Source organism: Capsicum annuum, chromosome 5 (genome assembly GCF_002878395.1).
Source record: "Capsicum annuum cultivar UCD-10X-F1 chromosome 5, UCD10Xv1.1, whole genome shotgun sequence".
Classification (NCBI taxonomy): Eukaryota; Viridiplantae; Streptophyta; class Magnoliopsida; order Solanales; family Solanaceae; genus Capsicum; species Capsicum annuum.
This window is the reverse complement of record NC_061115.1, coordinates 164,271,373-164,292,039: the sequence shown is the minus strand read 5'-3', so window position 1 is coordinate 164,292,039 and position 20,667 is coordinate 164,271,373. Positions and strand designations below refer to the sequence as shown.

At 33.7% G+C, this 20,667-nt stretch overlaps 1 protein-coding gene across 23 annotated transcripts; it reads left to right on the top strand.

Moving 5' to 3' along the window:
• Positions 1-239: 239 nt before the first annotated feature.
• LOC107870922 lies at positions 240-19,473 on the top strand. Of its 23 annotated transcripts, none has more exons than XR_007056026.1 (8): positions 240-487; positions 1,518-2,796; positions 3,417-5,793; positions 11,978-12,098; positions 12,981-13,061; positions 13,178-13,302; positions 13,645-13,867; positions 19,142-19,436. XR_007056026.1 is itself a non-coding variant. In XM_047413233.1 (2 exons), exons 1-2 carry the CDS (start codon positions 366-368, stop codon positions 2,199-2,201), a joined length of 537 nt encoding a protein of 178 aa, XP_047269189.1. In that variant the 5' UTR covers positions 240-365; the 3' UTR covers positions 2,202-2,256. The 23 variants fall into 23 exon arrangements, 1 of the variants encoding a protein (XP_047269189.1); XR_007056022.1 differs by having other exon boundaries at positions 241-487; positions 13,142-13,302; positions 19,142-19,313; XR_007056021.1 differs by having other exon boundaries at positions 241-487; positions 3,417-5,798; positions 13,142-13,302; positions 19,142-19,313.
• The last annotated feature ends 1,194 nt before the right edge of the window (positions 19,474-20,667 follow it).

Sequence of the window (20,667 nt, the reverse complement as noted above, 5' to 3'; positions counted from 1 at the left end):
AGTGGTTAAACAAAGTGTGTTTCACACAATATGATCACAATAATTTTCTAGAGATAAATACTAGGTAATTTCTTCTCATTTTGTGAAATTAATTGAGATGTGCGTAAATAAAATTGATCTAAAAAAATAAATAAAAAAAAGAAAGAAATGAAGAGAAAAAGTTGATGAATAAGAAAGCAGGGAAGATAAATAACAATAAGTATGCTCTACCAAAAAAAGTAACAATAAATTTGTCTAGTACTTATATACATTTTTTAAACAAAACTATCTTTCCACTTCAATTCCCACTTAAGCCCTGAGTACTATCTTTCCACTTCAATTCCCACTTAAGCCCTGAGTACTCAATACTCTCTCTCAATAGAGTGATGAAAGGCGGCAATAGGGGCAAACGGGCAATAATGAACGGTGAACGAAGAACGGTACCCAACAACGAACTGTTGGCGGAAGTGGAGAAACTACAATTGACCTTTGCCATTGAAGATCTGAGGTATTATTTCTCACCATCATCATTTCATCTAACATTAAGAGAAGAAAAGAAGCTTTAGTGAGAAATTGATAGATAACGTTATGAATTCTCGTACTATTTGTCACTCATTTCAAGCTGAAATATTAGCACAATATAAAAAAACTAAAATAAGTAATTAGTCACGCTGCTCTCTCCGCTCAAATTCATTATTAATCCAGATAACTTCATTCTTTCCTTCACTTTATTTTCTTCGTCGCCAAAAAATTCTGCTTCTCAGTTACAAATTTTTGATTATTTTTTTGTGGAGTTTTAGAATTTAAACGAGTATGTAATTATTTTTTTTCTGTGAAATTTTGGTGCGAAATATGAGCAATAGGGAAATGCTACTTGTGTATATAAAGTGTTTGGTAAAATGTCAATTAAAAAAAATCATGCTTACTGCTTTGGGAGATTTCTCATTACTATGTGTAGCAATTGTAATTTCAACAACATAATATACTACAAACAATTTGTGTGTATATAGTAATGATAGACTAGGAAAAAATAAATTTTGAGGTGATTTTGTGCAAATTTTCAACACATTTTTACATTATTTGTACTTTGCCTTTATTTTTCTTCCTATTTCCTTACGATAAGCAATCAAAGAAGTCAATGAAGCCATAGAGGCAATGGTATTTTGTTCATTAATTTTTGACAACTAATTCATCTTTCAATTTCAAGAAATAACAAAACAGAAGTTATTTTATCAAGTGAAGCTTTAGAACAATGCTAATAAAAGGTAATGAATAAGCATATAGCCAAAGTTGCAGCATTTTGCTGTTTGAATTGGCATATATTTAGGATTGATTAATCTGGTGTGTCAATAACATTTCATCCCAACAATGAGTAATGTCGCTAAAAATGACATTAAAAAAATGAATCGAAATGTGAATTAGTGACGTGAAAATGGTTAAGTATAGTCACATGAAGTGTGATTTAGTTAGTAGAAAATTATAAAACACACAGTTATCGTAAAGGTTTAAACTCGTATGATATTTATTTGCTTATGCAGTTGATCATAGATAAAAGCTGGATGCATGAACCAAAGTTCACTAAACGATATATTGAGGGTATCCAATCTTTTATACGGCTTGTTCGATCTCACTTTGACCGAAATACCAAAGTTTGATGCCCATGTATAGATTGCTTAAATGTGTTTTTTCAAATACAAGAAGTAGTGCATGACCACTTATTGCTCGAAGGAATTATGAAAAGTTATGTGCATTGGAGACACCATGGGGAACAATCACAAATGAGAGATAACAATGAAGCAATTTACAGTGAAGATGAAAACAAAGCCCATGATAAGGATGATGGGATTCGTACTATGTTAGACGAGATAGCTGAAGAATCTTTTGGCAATTATTCGAAGGAGACTGGTAATAAGGTGTGTAGTAATATAAGTGAGAAAGAAGCTACAACATTTGACAAATTGCTAAAAGAAGCTAAACGTGAATTATACCCGAGATGTAAGAAATTTTTTAATCTTTCATTTCTTGTAAAGTTTCTATACGTGAAAGTATACAATCAGTGGAGTAATAAATTATTTGATATGTTGTTGGAGTTTCTAAAAGAGGCATTGCCTACTGATGAGACATTTCCTAAGTCATATTATGATCAGAAAAACATGTTGCAGAGTTTGGGATTAGGATATATTTCGATCCATGCTTGTAAAAATAATTGTGTGTTTTACTAGGCTAAACATAAAGATAGACAAAAATGTCCACATTGTGGTACTTTGAGGTGGAAAATTGACAATGGAAAGGATAAAAGGATTCCTCATAAAGTTCTGCGATATTTTTCATTAAAGCCAAGACTTCAAAAGTTAATTATGTCTAGTAAAACAAGTGTGGACATGAGGTGGCATAAAGAGAAACATCTTGATGAGGTGAATATATTAAGGCATCCCACTGATTCTAAAACATGGAAAGAGTTTGACAAGAATCATTAGTGGTTTGCACAAGAATCTCGTAATATTAGACTCGGTCATGTAACTGATGGTTTTAATCTATATGGTAACATGAGCACTCCATATAGTATGTGGCCTATCATTCTAGTTCCTTATAATCTTTTTCCATAGAAATATTTTAAGGACCTATTTATGATGATGTCATTACTTATTCCTGGTCCCCAAGCACCAAGAAAGGATATTGATATTTATTTGCATCCTTTAGTTAATGAGTTGAAAGAGTTATAGAGTTATGGTGTAGAGACATTTGATGCATCAACTAGGGAATGCTTCAAAATGCATGCTGCTGTTTTATGGATCATAAATGACTTTCCAGCTTTTGGTATGTTTTTAAATTTTCTACTTTTCTAGTTTTCTAATAATCTATACTATTTATGTATTAGACTATTTGTGTGGTATTGTAAGAGGATCTGAAGGAGTCAAACTTTGTAAATGTATTTTTATGTATTCGACTAATTCTCTTCATAACTTTTTTATCACTGAGTAAGAAAGATGGGGAAAGTGCAGGGTGTTTTCTTGAAACATTATGGATCTTACTCTAGTAGTGAGTCCTCAGTCAAGTCCTCCTCATGACTGCTTTCTTCATTTTCTCCAGTTTTGATAGCATTTCCTTTCAAGTTCAAGTGTATTGTTATAACTCCGTTTATCACTTGGATCACTAGTATCTTTCAAACTACTCCCTGAAATACTTTTTCACTTTTTATTTTTGGAGGACAACTTTTCTAATAAGAAATAAAAAACATGGAGAGAGAGAGAGAGAAAGTTGTGAAGTTGTTAATTCTATTTTCACATTAAAAAGAGGTGTTCTTTTAGTTGATTGACAATGCATGAGAAAATTGAATTTTGATTCATTGTTATAGAGAATCTTGTTTTTATGCATATGTTATGTTTATGTTCAAGTTATAAACTATTGTTGAACATATAATTTTATTAATGAATTAGGCAATTTATCTGGATGGAGCACTAAGGAATACATGACATGTCCTACTTGCAATAAGGATACATCTTCACAAAGGTTAAGAGCTAAAATTTCTTACATGGGTCACCGTCAGTATCTTGAATCTAGTCACTCTTGGAGAAGAAGAAAGAAATTTGATGGAAAGATAGAAAAAAAAGAATAAAGCCAAAAGAGCTCTCAGGTGATGATATCTTGCAACAATTGGATTTTCTCAGCACTTATAGACCACAAAAATGCTTAAATAATAAAATAAAGAAACGTCTTCCTGAAGAGCTGAATTGGGTGAGGAGAAGCATTCTATTTGAGTTGCCCTACTTGAAGAACTTGAAGTTTCAACATAATTTATATGTCATGCACATAAAAAAGAACATTTGTGAGGCTATTCTAGGGATATTATTGAATATTGAGGGGAAAACTAAAGATAAATATAAATCAAGACAAGACCTAGAGGATATGAACATAAGAAAAGAACTGTGGTTGCAACATGATAGTTCTAATTATACAATGTCTGGTGCTTGTTATAATATGTCAAAAGAAGAGAAAAAGAAGTTTTCAGCATTGTTAAAATCTATTAAATTTCCTGATGGCTATGCTTCAAATATCTCAGGGTGTGTAAATGGGAATGATGGTAAGATAACTAGACTCAAAAGTCATGACTATCATATTTTGTTACATCGAGTGCTGCCTATTGCTATTCGTGGATTTAAAAATAAAGATGTCTCTTTAGCATTGATTGAGTTAAGTGATTTTTTCCGACGATTATGCTATAAGACATTGAGACAGGATGACTTGGCACAACTATAAAGGGATATAGTTGTTATTTATGTAAACTTGAAATGATCTTTCCACCTGCTTTTTTCGATGTTATGGTACATTTGGCTGTGCATTTACCATAAGAGGCAATGTATGAGGGACCAGTACAATATCGTTGGATGTACAAAATTGAGAGGTTCTTGTGCAAGCTTAAGCATTATGTCTGAAACAAGGCACGACTTAAAGGTTCTATTGCTGAAGGCTATATTATTAATGAATGTTTGACATTTTTCTCTATGTATCTTGATGATATTAAGACTAGATTTAATCGTAAAGACAGAAATGATGATGGATCTAGCAATAATTATGGGCCTATTTTAGAAATATATTTAAAAAGTGTTAGACCATATAAAGATGGAGATTATGATGCCATACCAAAAAAAAATTTTGATATGGCTCAGTGGTATGTGTTGAATAATTGTGAAGAAGCAGAACCTTTTCTTGAGTAAGTATTTCTTTTATATATATTTACATATGTTGATATTTTTTATTTAAACTGTTTCTAAATAACTTACTTTGTTACATGCAAAGAGCATAAAGAAGAGCTATTGAAGCAAGGTATTGTGTATATAGAAGAAAAACATAGAGAACAATTTTCTTCTTGGTTCAGAAGGAAAGTAAGTGACTTTAAGAGAATAATCATATTGTGTGTTTAAATTTTATCATTTTATTCTTTACTAATTGAAAGCAATAACTTTTCCTCATAGATTATGTAGTTATTTAATAAGGAGAAGTCAAGGTCTATCATGAAAATATATCCTTTGGCTATGGGTCCTGATGTGCGTGGAATAAAACATACTGGTTGTATTGTAAAGGGTGTTAGGTACCATTTTCAGCAACGCAATGAATTACGTAAAAGTTAAAATTGCGGTATAGCTGTTAGAGGCCTTCATGAAAAAGTGGAGATTGATTTTTATGGTATCATAACAGACATCCTTGAGTTAGAGTATGTTGAAGAAAATTGAGTTTTCCTATTCAAATACAAGTGGTTTGATCTTCGCAAAAAAATAGGGATGCAAGAAGATAAAAATTTTACGAGCATCTGTGTTAAAAGATTTTGGTATGAACATGATCCATTTGTACTAGCTACTCAAGCAAAGCAATTATTTTATATTGATGACCCAAAACTGGGGGAGTATTGGTGAGTTGTGCTCAAATTTCAAGCTGGGAACATATATGATGTGCCTGAAAAGGAAAACTCAGAGGTTGAAAATGATGAGTTGCTTGTTACAAATGTTGAAGTGTATCAAGATACGTCACTTGAAAGTAAATCAATTGTTAATGACACAGTTGATATGTTGAGTCAACTATATAGAGATGATGTTGGGTCGATTACCATAGGTGCAAATATAATTGAATTGGTGGCTCAAACAGAATATAAAGTTAAAGTTCACTATAATGGAGAAGATTCTGACCAAGAGGATGACACTATGGTTGAGTACATCAGTGACCATGAGGAGAATGAAGGTAATAATAGTACTACTAACAATGAAGCTGATAGCACAGATGACAACGACGACATTGACTTGTGATGTAACCTTATAATAAGTAAGGTCAGTTACATACATGTTAATATATAACTCTCCTAAATTATTTATATCTTCTTTAGTTGATTTTAGGGGGATGAATTTCATAAGTTATTTGCAGACACGCCTATTAAGCTGAATCTTTGTGAAGGACTTTAGGGTGATGATGTTGCTTACCACGCACTTGTTGGTCACATTGGTTGTGCCTTATTAGCCTTTTCAGAACTTGGAGAACAAGAGTTGATTAGAGAACCCTACGTGCCAATCCAGATTGTAACACCCAACATTTTTTAGCTAGAAATTAAACCGTCGTTCTTACGTGTGTGAACTCAAATTCCATGGTCTTTATTTAAATTCATGTGTCATGATCTTTCTCCTGGTATATTAAGTGGTTATAAGGTGAAAAGTGTTCATAATAATGGCCTAAAGCAAAGTTGAGCTAAGAACCCTTCATTCATCCAAAATTATATATATAATTTGGTAGATTAAGACCCACCATATTGTAGATAATCGAATTAGCTTTCCAACGATACCTATTTCGCCTTAATCCAATACCTGAGCAAAAAGTTTTGCTATTTTTTGTGTGAGGTAGTGAGGGGTCGCGATAGCCCCGCGGCGCGAGGTCTACTTGACCCAAATAAGGGTCGCGTCGCAAGGGATATTTATCCCAACTAGGGGTAGTGACGTGGGGGCTATTCCCGCACAGTTTTAGCTTCTTAAGGGTCATGGGGCACTTTGGTCCTTCCCCTCGACCCCAAACGTCCAAAGGATGATTTATATCACCCAAAAACCATCCATAACCCTTAAATTCATTCCTCAAAGGAATAATATGCCTTATTACCCAATTCCTCTAAAAAAAATCCAACCCTAATCCTTTCTCCAAAGATCAAGAACTCATCCCTAAGATCAAGAATTTCAAGAAAAGGATCAAGATCCAGGTTTCATCTATCAAGAACTAGGTTCCATCTTTCAAATCCTGTAATCTAAGGTACATGGGATTTTTCTAAAACTACTTGGGAATAAAGAAAATTTTCAACAACTTTTAACATTGTGAAAACATGAACTTTGAAGGGTTTTTAGAATTTATATTACAATGTTGCTTTATGAATTCATTAATGACATTATTGTTTTAGTCTTGAGGTCGTTCCCCCAAATTGATTTTAAATCTTATATATATATATATATATATATATATATATGTATGTATGTATGTATATGGTTAAAGTTGATAACTGAATTGAGAGCATAATTATTTTTACTCCCTCTCATGTTGTAATACCTCTTGATTTTTAGAATGTTATTTAGAAGCATGGTATTAATGTTCCTGACTATTGTTGAATGATGTAAGATTGATCTTTGAATTGATGAGAGGGGTTTTACATGTTGATAAATGTTGAATATATATAATAAAAGAATTGCATAGTTTGCCAAAAATACGTGACCACCACATGTTTGTTGAAATGATTGAAAAGAATGATCCTTGCATAATTTGATAAATATTTGAAGAATGAATCTTCTTGAATTGTTCGAAGTATGGTGGTCCAAACTTTATGTTTTGAAAGAAAACAATATGATATGATATTTTATGTCTTAGAAAACATGACTCATAACAGACACAGAATAGAATGGAAATCTGATTTCACTCAGATTTATAGATTTTGAATTCAAAAAGATGCATGTTCAGAAAAGGCTAAAATTAGGCATAAAGAGATGTTAGGTGGTTACCCAAAGAGGAAACATATCAGAAAACTCATTTCCTGAAACCGTATTTTATAGATACGGGTTATTATGTCCCCTAGAGAGATTATACGCTGGCCTAGTGCCTTGTGGCATATCAGACTCAGACACTCCAACTCTTGCAGCAAACTTGGGTTGGGGGATTCCTCGCCGAGTCAATAGAGGATTTCATATAGCCCGTGGAATATCAGACTTGTAGGAATTTACCACCTAACTCAGAAGTAATACAAAGATCAGAACTGCATAGAAAAGAATGTTTTATGAACATCAAAGAACTGCCCATGTGTTTTAAACGATATCATGCATGATTTTTTCATGACTTTCTCTCATCTCTTTTATATATATAAATGTATTATTTTTTATTTCTCTATGTACCAATATAATTGTATTGACCTCCTATCTTTTAGGGTCTGAGGCTTAGTCTAGAGGTCCTGTTAAGCCGTAGACTTGTTTCGAAAGAAGAGATGTGTGTGCAGTTGGTGAGCCTTCTTTATTTTGGAAAGCCTATTTCTTTTCTGTCAGTTGTGATTAATTTGGTTTAGGTCCACTGGGGCCCTTGTCCCAGATTCAGACAAGTTATTGATGTCTTATGTAGTAAAGATTTCGCAGACTGAGAAAGATGTTGCTTAGATGTTAAAAAACTTATTTTTCGTATTATTGAACAAATTTTAGATTTATGACCATAATTTCGTTTATTATAATTCTGTATCTTTTATTTATTATACGAGCATTGTGCATAATTACCGGATGTAGAAGGGCGGTCGGGCCTCCATGGTTCGGGATGCTCGTTACGGCCAGGGCCCCAGCTCTAGTCGTGACACAGATTCTTATCATAGATTTTGATGCAGTGTATTTAGAAGCAGTACTCTTAGTCTACATATTTTTGTTGCTTTTTATTGAATTTTAGAGCTTTGTTCGCTTAATTTTTTTATTTTTCTGATGATATTGATCCTATCGTGATTACTGATTCATGCTTCTATGTCTAATCTTTAGCTTATTTTCTCATATTTGTTTTTTGGTATGATGATAATATTAGTTAAAGGAGAGTCTTGGAGTAACCCATAAAGTTGCTACCATGTGATTAGGAGGTCACGAGTTCAAGCTGTGGAAACAGTCTCTGTAAAATGCAGGGTGAGATTGCGTACATAGACCCTTGAGGTCTGGCTCTTCTTAATAGCCTGCTCATAGTGGGAACTTTAGTGCACCAGGCTACTCTTTATGATAATATTAGTTGAGGGTGAATAAGAAAACATGGTCAATGAAGATTCGTATAGTCGAAGCATAACTTGTTTGGGATTGGGGCGTATCTATAGTTGTTCTGTTGTGAACATGGATATCCTAGAGGCAGGCCAAACTACTGGTGCCTTATAGTTTGGTATTTTCATAATTCTCTTGAAGAATTTTATAAGGTAACCCAAATAGAGTCACTTTACCTTAAACTTTCGGCTACCCAAATGTAATTGGTTGTTACTGGACAAGATTGTTTTCCTATGGGATTCTTGTTGTATGATAAATGTATTTAAATGAACTGCAACATTCTATTTTTTCTCCTCTAGAGGTGTCACTTGGTTGGGTCTGATAATGGGGTCATGGAGTTGTTCTTTAAGGGCTTTGCAACATTCTACATATGTTGTGCATTGTGAAGAAGATTTCTTATTTCGTTGTTACCTCATGTTATGTTAAGGTTATCAATTGTAAAGATGAGATTGTACAGGGATATTTGATGGATTATATTAAAGTCTTCCGTGATTAGTACCATTTACAAACTCTTGATTACTTGGTGCTTGCCCGTAATTTCAGGTTTATCAGGTTTTTCACTTATACCTCATCCCATGTATACTGTCTTAGTTCTGTACTACTTTGTCTTTATCCCTGGCTGTATCTTATTTCTGTCAATGGGTTTCTACAATCATGAGAAGTTTGGGTTTGCTATAGTGTACTAGGTTAACATATTCTATAGTCCAAGGCATGAATGTCACCTTTTCTGGCTTAAAGGCTTCATAGTATAATGAGTTTAGCTTTTGAATTTTCGTACCTGATTAATTTCATGCAAGTATTCTTTTTATATTACAATGTATTGTCATTTCACTATTTTTTACCTCAAATTTATTCTTCTTATCGACAATATGCTTTTTTCTTGTTGAACAATTTACTAGAATAAATCTTCAACAATAGCTAATAGATGGGATGTGGATCATGATGATCGTCCAAAAAATAAAAGTGAATATACGCCCGTTTCTCATCGTAGAGATTGCTTAAGGAGAAATATGCTTAAATTTGTGCTCTCTTTTCAGTATTAAGTTCTCTGTTTATACAAGCACAGTAATGAATATGTTACACTGAAAATATCAGTGTGTTTCAACTTTTGGCCCCCTTCTAGAGATTCTGATTTCTGAAATTCAGATATGACTGAAAAATATATTGCTATTGAGTTTTAGTGATTTGATCTAATTGGTTAGGTCCTTTCTTGGAGATACGATTGCATTTACGAAAGTTATTTATGGCTCACCAGCTTGCTGGACTAGTGGGGTACCTTCCAGAAAGCATACTGAAAACAATGCCTCTTCAGATTGAATGCAAACATTTACTGGTCATGGCCTTGGCTTAGCTGCAATAAGTTCTAAGTAAAATGGGATGAATTTGCGTTGCTTTGCATTCTTTCCATGTACGAGTTGTACTGCAAGGCTTTGAGCTTCTCAAACTAACACTTGAATTAATGCTTCTTTAAAGAATGGAAATAAGACTTTTTGGATGTAAAAAGTTTACACATGTCAAAACTGTTATGCTTTCTGCTTGTTAATCTCTGCTATCTTTACATGGCTGATGGTGACATGATACTGAGGTTATTAAAGGATTTAATAGCCTTCATTGACCCGTTAATTATTCTTTTTTAGAAAAAATGAAGAAACAGAGGTTATGTGAAGAATTCACTGAATATCCTGAGATAGTATTCCAAGAAATTTTTGGTAATAAGTGGGACACTTGGTCTTTTAGGCCTGATAAATCATTTACTTTTGAAGATCTTTTCTCTCGTAGACAAGAAATAGACTGGTAAGAAAAAAGCCATTGCAGATGGGATTATGAAACTTTATAATTAAGACTAAGACGGAATCCAACTATGAATCGTGTAATGTGTAGGGTCTTCCTCTGAAAGAGTAGTTCTCAGTTTGCCTCCACGAGGTCCCCTAAATATGAGAATGTCAAGAATGCATAAGTTTTATAAGATTTGTTCCCTCCATACTCTTATGTATATTTGAAGACTAATGGAAACACTATTAAGGCTAGGGCCAGTGGTAGATTTCCTTCTTAAAAATCAAAATACAAGTGATCCTTACCAGTATCACATTATTTTAGGGTCAGTGGAGATTCTCCATAGGTAACACTTATTCCACATTATGATTGGGACAACAAGATCTTTTAGAAGCTTTGTTACTGATTGCTGATTTAATTCGTGTAGGTTATTGGATACATAGAAGAAGATGATCGCAATAAATTTAGATTTGACGGGGACATTACACTCGAGAGGATTAAGGTAGACTGTGATAAATAGTTGTTAGGTGCACAAAATTTTGGTTAGGAAGTTCTAAACTAACATGCTTATTTTCTTTTCATTCCTCAAGTATTTAATGAGGACTTTCTAGACGATAAGCTCAAACCTTTCTATAAATTAGATCTAGTTCCTGAGACTGTAAGCTACAGTTTCCTTCTGGCCTTTGACTCATCATAGTTCATGTGTTGATATCTATAATTATCGCAGAATGATGCTGATGTGAAAATCATCATTGGGAATAATTTTGATGAAATTGTTTTAAATGAGTCAAAAGACGTGCTTCTTAAGGTATGTTTAAGAAGTGAATTTTCTTCCAGTGGTTTTCGTAATCAACTGAAGTCATCTAAGTTTAAGCATGCACTTCAACATCTTTTTTGTTAGATCTATGCACCATGGTGTAGGCACTGCCAAGCTTTGGAATCAATATTCAATAAACTAGCACATCACTTAAATGGCGATGAGTCTCTTGTTATAGCCAAAATGGATGGAATAAGAAACGAGCACCCCCGCTCTAAGGCAGTTTACAATTAATAAGTGGTTTAGCTTTATCATCAAGTTTTTTTAATTTATGATCCTTTGTAGTTTAAAGGATTCCTAAGTCTCCAATTCTTTCCAGTAGGCAATAAGAGCAGTGATCTAGTAAGTTAAGTTTATTTTGTTTGTGCTTGTGAACAAAGCAAGATGCCAAATGTTCATGTGATTCTACAGATATCCAACTTGTTTAAGACTGAGGCGTGGTTATTATTGTATTTTACCCTACAGATCCTGGTTCACTCTGAAGCTACTCTGTGGCATTGTATAAGTTTATCAAGAAACATGCAGTTATCCCTTTCAAGCTTCAAAGACCAGCTTCTTGTATTTTCTAAACTCATGTTTTTTTTATTACATGGGATGCCTTATTGTGCGTCAATCTTTGCAGATTGAGAACATATGCCTAAGCACCAAAGCATCTGTTATTCTAATTATACCAGATTCAGAAGGTCTCGAGAGATAGTTCCTTTTTAGTTTCTGCTTTGATAATCTGCTATGATGTTTCTAATGTAAGTTTACTTTAATTTATGAAAAACTGGAGCAATTGATTTGATAGTTCACCCAATGGCTTTTTATTTTGCATTCTTACTATGTGATTTGTGTTATTGACAATTCTTGTTCTTGCAAAGTGAATAATTATGTTCGATTCATATAGAACTCTGACTTTGCAGTTGTCTTATCTGTTTTGCTTATAGTGGTGAACCCTCATCATTTTGTTATATGCTTTATTTCTTAGAGATAGACAGATACTTCTCAACTGCACTCCTGGCATTGCAGTTGTGTTATATTTTTACTTAGGAGTGGTGAAGCTCTGTATCATCTTGTTATATGTTTTGTTTCTTAGAGATAAATGGTAGGCTAATTTGCTTCATAGTGCTTGCACAAATGATGTTTAACGTTACCTTTCTTTATGATCAGTGGTGATGGTAGCGGTAGTAAGAATTGCTTGTTAAAAAGTTTATTTGCTTGTTTCTTGAGTCATACTCATCTTAGTTACTATATGTCTAATCATGCAGGAACTGAAATCAATCTATTCTCTATTGATGCACTTATAGTTTTCATATTTTGAGTACTTCACCGTGTTAATCATCCGGTGTTAAACTCCTTATGTTACTCTGTTCTTGTTAAATTCTCTTCACTCATTTACTCCATTCAACTTGGATATTGATGCCTTAAATCCTCTCTTTTTTGCTTGATCCTAAAGGTAAATCTTGATAAGTCATCACCAAATGCTGGTTATGTGATGCTAATATTTGATCAATTTTATGATGGAAATGTACACAGTCTTATTCAGCTAACAAGATTATCTGAGTTCTTTCTCCGGTATTTCATTAGTCATAGAAAGTAAATATATAAGGCATCTATATCTGATTCTGTTGGTACACTTTCAGTCAGAGTCATTAGGAGTTCGACAGTGAGCTTATTGAACATTTTGGCTCATTTGTCAAAATGCCTCTACTGAAACCTGAAAGGTTAGTAAATTTTTTTTTTGGTGTCAATGCCTTTATTGAAACTGTGTTCTGGAATTTAGCTACTCATTTTTGTATTCTAGAAATCCTCCTCACAAGATGAGTCAGAATGTGTCCAGGTAGCAGCTGAAGAGAAATTCAAATCTTGTGTCACTACATACAAGTCATTGTGCAATACATTCTCCCCAACTTAATATTGGTTGGGCTTTCCTCACCTCTTGAACTAGATATTGGGTTAAGTAAGGTACAAAATCCATTTCTTTACATGGTATCCATATTGCTTATCACTTAAAATTATAATTAAATCAGATTCTTTAGGATACTAGCCAAAAGACAAAGGTAAGAGAAAAGAAACTAAAAAAGAAGAATCTGAAAAGGATGTCCATTGTTTTAGTCTGGCATGTTCTTAAAATAGCTAGCATTATTTTGCGACTGCTATTGTATTTCTCATAGAAAGGTATTAGCAGTATCATGGTTATGTAAGCATTGCCCTACATTTTAGTGTTCACTACATAGTTATGTAGTTCTCATGGAAATTTATTATAGTAATGCTCAATCATTTTTCATGTGTTTTTGATTTGGTTAGATATGAAGTTAGAAGTTATAACACTGAGGTTGATATCTGGTTCAGCAAGGCAATTGGTCGACCTTGCACTCTATTAAGGAATTCCGGTTCCTCTGCATAGATAAGAATGGCAATCCTGGCATGTGCAGGGATGTTGGTGCTAGATTGAATTTTGTTAACGATGCCCAGTTTCTGCTGGTATATGAAGAAAGCATAGCTGACCTCAACTCTAGGTTGAAATCAAGTATGTTTTCTAATCTTCTCCCTTTCTAGTAGAAAATAGTCTCTCTTTTTGGTATTGAACTCTTCTGAAATAGGAACATAAGGAAATTAGAGATTGCTCCCAATACACTTGGTCAACTTGAGGATATTTCTCAAATCTAAATGCATCATAAATTATAAAACATGTTATACACTAATAAGTAGAATAACTTTGGTTCAGTTAGATGAAGTGGTATGTTTTCTCTGACTAGTGTTTGGAACTTTTATCTCTAGTAGCATGGCTGTTGTGGCAAAGAGAGGATTTAAATGAAATTAAGAAGATATTCGAATTTGTTGTTTGCCTTGTATAGTCCCATACATGAATTTCTTTAATCACAAATCACCTGTGTCACTTAATATGCCTCCTCTGATGCTGGTTAGTGATTTTTATATAAAGGTGAATGTATGAGAAAAATAGGTTTATCATAAATTCATTCAATCTATACTTTTTTCTTTTTGGACTTAGAGGGACAAAGGAGCAATATTTGAACTTAGTTTTAAACTCTGTGTACTTGTTTTATCTATTGGCTAAGTCAATTATCCATTGCTATACTGTGTTCCAATTCTTTGCTTTTTACGCATATTAAATTATATACAAGTATATAGTTATTAATTGTCTTTTCAAAATTTGTTCTTGTTCTTACAAATTTCTGAAGATTGAAGGTGCAAGTTCAGAGAATGCATAAGATAATTATTATTTTGCTAAGAACATTATGTAAACTTGACATCAAATTCTATCTCAAGAGGTTAATTAGTTAAGTTTTTTTTCTATTTAGCAAATATTGAAACTATTGACATCGGGATGTTATTAATTGATTAAGTTTTTTTGTTTAGCAAATTAATATTAAAACTATATTGACATCATATTCTATCTAGGGATGTTAATTGATTTAGTTTTCTTTGTTTTGCAAATATTAAAATTACATTTATCATCCTTCAACATTTTCAGTAGCAATTTTATATTTAGCAATGAAATATATAAATTTTATGATTTTAATAGCAATCTAGGACGAGTTAGTTGCTCGTATCTAAAGGTTAATTTAGGATGAGGCAGTTGCTCCCCTCTAAAGATTAATTTAGGATGGGTTAGATGCTCGTGATAGTTTAATTTAGGACAAGTTAGTTATTCATCTAAAAAAATACTTAGCGATCAAAAATTAACTACTTTTTAAAGATGAAATTCATCTATTAGGGATGAGATATAAAGTCTCTAAAAATGTTTTTGAGACAAGTTATATTACCGTCTCTAATGACATTTAATGACCAAGTAGAATACCTTGTCGTAATAGACCTTTAGCGAAGGAGGCTATAAGGACGAGCCGCGACCAATATTTTCCCATCCTAAATGATCATTTGCGATCAGAATTGGACTTTTAGGGACGAGAATTCCCTTTCGTAGAGGCTGTTTTTCTTGTAGTTCCTTCCAAAAAATTTATATATATATAAAGGAAGGTCACACAATTAGATCGTCTTGTTTTCCATAGCTATATCAATAAACAATGAATTTTCTATAATCATAAATAAAAATATCCAAAGATTAATTTATATTTATCTACGAAATATTTTTCGTAGAAAAAAATAGTTAAATTTTTCAGCTACAAATTTTAAATTGTCACTACTTAACGATGACATATTTTGTGATAAAATTATGTTGTCATTGAATCACAGATTGATTAGAGATAATAAAATGAGTGTCATTAATTTTTTATAGTATTAGCGATAAAAATTGAGGTCACAATTAAATATCAAATTTTGTAGCTAAAACTTACCGTATTTAACTACGAACTTTAATTTGTCGTTATTTAAACAACTTATTTATTATGAAAAATTTTTTTGTGTCTAAAATTGTAACTAATTTAAGACAAATAATAGTTTGTCACGAATTGAATACATTATTAGCTACAAAAAAAAGTGTCACTAAAAACTTAAAATTTGTCACTAATGGTACTTAATAAATGGCGCCAAAATATTTTTTGGTGGGAAACTTTTGAGGACAAAACTTTGCTGCGAAATTTTACGTATCGTCATTAAAAGTATGTGCTTCATGTATTTAATTACAAAATGTAATTTTCATCATAAAAAGTCAATAATTAGTGACGAATTTCATCTCGTAGCTAATAATTTCGTAGTTATATATCAATTTTGTTGTAGTGACTCCTTTACCATACTATCAGATATACCAGACATGAACTTACTCATTCTAGTCCTATTATCAACCACCATCAAATGAGTATACCTCTCCAACTGAGGGAACTTGAGCGATTATTCCTTTATACTCATATTACACTGCTTCAAATTAATAAACTCTAGAACCTTAGATTTCCTCAACTGTAAAGGAAAAAAGTTGTCTAAAAAGGTTGTGGCAAACTACTCCACTCTAAGGGCCCTGTATCTGCGCCCCTATCCTCCTTCCACTGCTTATACCATGTCTGAGTTACATCCTGCAATTGGTAAGCCGTCAACTCTTTACTCTCACTCGAAGTGACACCATGATATCAGTCACCTTCTAAACCATATCAAGAAACTCCTGCGGATCTTTCTCACACTTGGATCCCAAAAACAAAGGGGGATTCATTCGGGTGATATCCCAAATTTTAGCTGCAACTGTATTTGCCATTGGATTAGCTGGGGCAAAAGCCTGATGATGACTCTGAGCAGCTACTGGATAAGCTAAGGTAGTGAATGTGGCTTTGAACTCGACTTGAGAGATATTCTCATTCAGGGGATCTTCCTGAATAGGCGAAGGTGCGGGATGGTTCCCATTCATTGTTTTGTTATTCTTTCTGGGAGGCATTTTCAATAATGGAATAAAGGATGGATTGGCAAAAGAGTTTAATAAAGCTCATGTTCACTGACACAACATAAATACTAAAAGAAGGAAACTTTTCCTAAAACGTCTTGTAGCCTCTTGTCCATAAGTCTGGCGTGCTTCACACCCAAGCACAAATCTTTACTCAACGTGGCTTTCAGACTCCCTAGGACACTGTAAAACCTTAGGCTCTAATTCCATGTTTTGTTACAACCTGAGGCTACCCCCTAGTCACGTCAACGGTGCTTACGGTCGAAGTGACCACAAGATAATCCATGGGTTAGTACCTTCTGTGAGCGCTGAATAATATACTGATAATGAACATGTGTGAAAACAACTGATTAAATACATAAGGTTCAAATATTGAAAATATGTTTTAAATCAAAAGTTTGATTATCTGATGACATACTGAAAATAATGATCAAACAACTGATAAACTGACAACTGTCTGAATGACTAAAAATATCTTAAAGCCTCTAACTGACTAGAGAGTTGATGGGACACCAACTAAATCCAAACTAAACTAACTAAAAAGAAATGAGGAAACACTGAAATAACATAACAGGTCTTCGACATATGTGCAGTTAGGAAACTAAGCATCCAAATCTATGATATAAGATATCATAGCGCGAAGAAAAGTATGCGATCAGTACTTTGAATATACTGGTATATGAGATGAGGTTAGGCTGAAATGCACATGTTCATGTGCATAAAATAATGAATGACTGAATATCATGAGAAACTGATGCATAAAATGCATGAAAGCTATAAAATCTGAGAATTCATGACCAAGCATATAACGTGATACTTAAATATTCTATAAATTGAAATACTAAAATCTGGTAACTGGATAACTGATGAGTTGTATGCTATAGTAAAGCAAACCTGAACTAAATTCTATACTGAATACTGAATTGAGACTATGGAAGGTATCATCTAACCGACATACCCCAAGATGAACTAATCGAGGTTCAACCTGTAACCCCAGTTGGAAGGGTGTTAGTACCATGCCATAGGTACTAACACTGGCTATGTTTATCCACTAAAATAATGTCCTGAAAGACTAATGAGTCACCCTTATCTGGTAGGTGATTTAATGAGATATGTGTTACCCACAACTTCCAAGTAAACACTTTATCAACCCTCAACTAGCAGGTTGATATCTCTAACCTACGTTGACTGCTACTAAAGGTCACACCCTCTACTGGCAGGTGAGCCACAATACTTAGGTTCACTCAGTGCTAAATCCTACTCCTAACTAAATGACACTGATTACTGGACTGAACTAAGCTTAATTGAGCAAACAACTTATCATGATAACTAACTGAATAACAATGCTCATGGTTTATCTGAAATCATTCTGAAGATACTAAAATTATATAAACAGCTAAGTATTGAGTGTTCATAACTCTCCAGAACTGAATGAAAATAACAATAAGAACATATGAAGCTTTAAAAATCATAATGAAGGATCATTGCTCAAAACCCAACATTTGGACATTTCATCAAACATATGGGAGTCATGAATTTAAGCATGGGAATGGATAAAGCATGTAATTGAAAATATAGTTACAATACTAAAATCATGAAATAAGGATTTAACATGAGGATTTCAATACTCAAAATATATAAGGGCTTATTCCATCAAAAAACACTTGCAACATAACTTATAATCAAAATCAATAGCAACTTCATGGAGACAATACATCATAAACATGTAAAAACTCATAATTTGATACATGCTCCTTACACCCCTGGACATGAATTAATTTAAAAACCTATGTGTAAGGGTCGGAAAGACCAATTTAAAAAATTCTCGAAGTTAAGAGGCCAAAAATATGACTAAGTCCCTAAAACATAGTGAAATTATCAGGATGTAATCCTATTATGCATGCAACTTCTTATGCATGCAACTAAGAGATGAATTAAGCTAAGAAAAGTATGGGGTATTATAATACCACCACTAAATGGCCTTTGTTAATTAACGGTAAATAGATTCTTAATGGTGGGATGTGTAGTAAAGCTGTGGAAGGTGAAAGTCCCAGAGGGACCATAATTGGATACTCATATTTGTCAATGTGAGGTTGGTTTTGTTAACTATGTGCATGATGTCACACTTTATATTTAGGGGATGTGCTAGGCATCCCAGGTTGTCTTCCCTGGTCATGCGGCTACACATAGTAGGGCCCTTTTAGTATGAAAAGCTAAACCCATATAACCCATGGGTAGTTTAGGATGACAAAGCTACACAGCCCAGGTAAAGGTATTAAATGCATGCTAAACTCGGTCCCCTTTCCCAGCATGGTTATATATGTATATGTATGGTTGTGTGCATATGGATGATTTTACTTGGCTTTATAAATGGAATTATTTTATCCTTATCCTGAGATCATGCTAGTGTTCACCTACTAACCTGTCTACTGGCGATTATATACCCATGCTATGCAGGAACTGGCAGTTCTACTCTTCCTATATAGTGATTAACTCAGGGATGAATATTTGGATTGAAGTGGTGAGCTTCCATCCTTTCCAAAGGCTCTATTTCATGTTATGGATATTCTTAGACATTTTGATATTATTTTGCATATTGGTTTTGGCTATGGTTGGGGGCATGTCCCAACCAGACTTTATTACTCTTTTTGTTAGAGGCTTTGCGCTACTGCTATGGGTTAGAATGGGTGATTGGGCTAACATCATTGGACATAATTTCTTATTATTCCATCATATTTTATTTTGGTATTAATTATATTATGTTTTGGAACTTATTTGGTTATGACCTAGTTTATGGCCTTTAAAATGGTTTGGAATGGTTTGGTATGGTTAGACGGTTGGTGTGGGATGGTTTGACTCGATTAGGCTAGTCACAGTTGTGACCCTATCCTAGAGTCTTCATGTGAGCTGTTACAATATCTTGTTATATGCTTGAAATTAAGCCAACTCAGGGCATGCGGCTGGAGGTTGGGTTAGGTAATAGGGGCGGTCTCTGGTCCCGGTCAAACTTGGGACACCCTCCGATTGAGTCATATCAGTACCCATGGTTTTGGTACTCATATTACACTTCTATATGTTTTTGGTGCAGATCCGAGTACTAGTGGTCACCGCTAATATGACGATCGTGCTTAGTTAGATTATATCGATAGGGTGAGCACTCATAGTTGGAGTTTCCCTTTTTTCTTTCCATTATCTATATCTAGTCATGTAATTTCTAAGATAGATTATATTTGACTATTTCAAAACTTATCGTCTATTTATACTATCTCTAATACCGACACTACTAGGTCTTGGGATGGATATTTATGCTTTATCTATCTTTTTAGCCTACATTTATTGTCTTGTTATTATTGTAAGGCTTAAATTGTTGATTTCTAGCCTTTAGGTGATGTATCCAGCAAATTAACCCACTACTTATTTCTCCAAGATATAGTTTGGCTTACCTACTAGAGGGATAAAGTAGGTTCCATTATCACATGTAAATTGGGTAAATTGGGTCTTGAAAATTAGTATCAAAACCTAGGTTTCGCCAGTATTGATGGTACAAGAGCAAATGTTTAGTAGAGTACCACAGATCGAAATGATAACATTTGTTTCTTATCTTTGGGAGGCTATAGGACATTCTTAGGAGTCCTTCACCTCTTTAAATCATCTCTTGCTAAGAGTCTGAGTTGGTTTCTAAAGAATTCCTTTGATTTCACTTTTTGCTGATGGCTACGATGAGTGCTACCGCTGATGAAGATCCTAATACCGAGCCTAGGGATCCTGTCGCTATTCATGAATGACCTTGAGGTGGTGGACATACTAGATATGTGTCCCCAACTAGGTTCCTAGATAGGGGGCCTTTACTAGATCCTGTTCCTACTCTTGAGCTAGAGATTTCTCTGCCCCAGCTAGTGGTGGGCCATGGGCCAGCCCAAGCTACATCAGGATTTGTTTCTTCTTTTGTGCTCAAGGACTCATTTGCTTAGCTTTTTGTATTA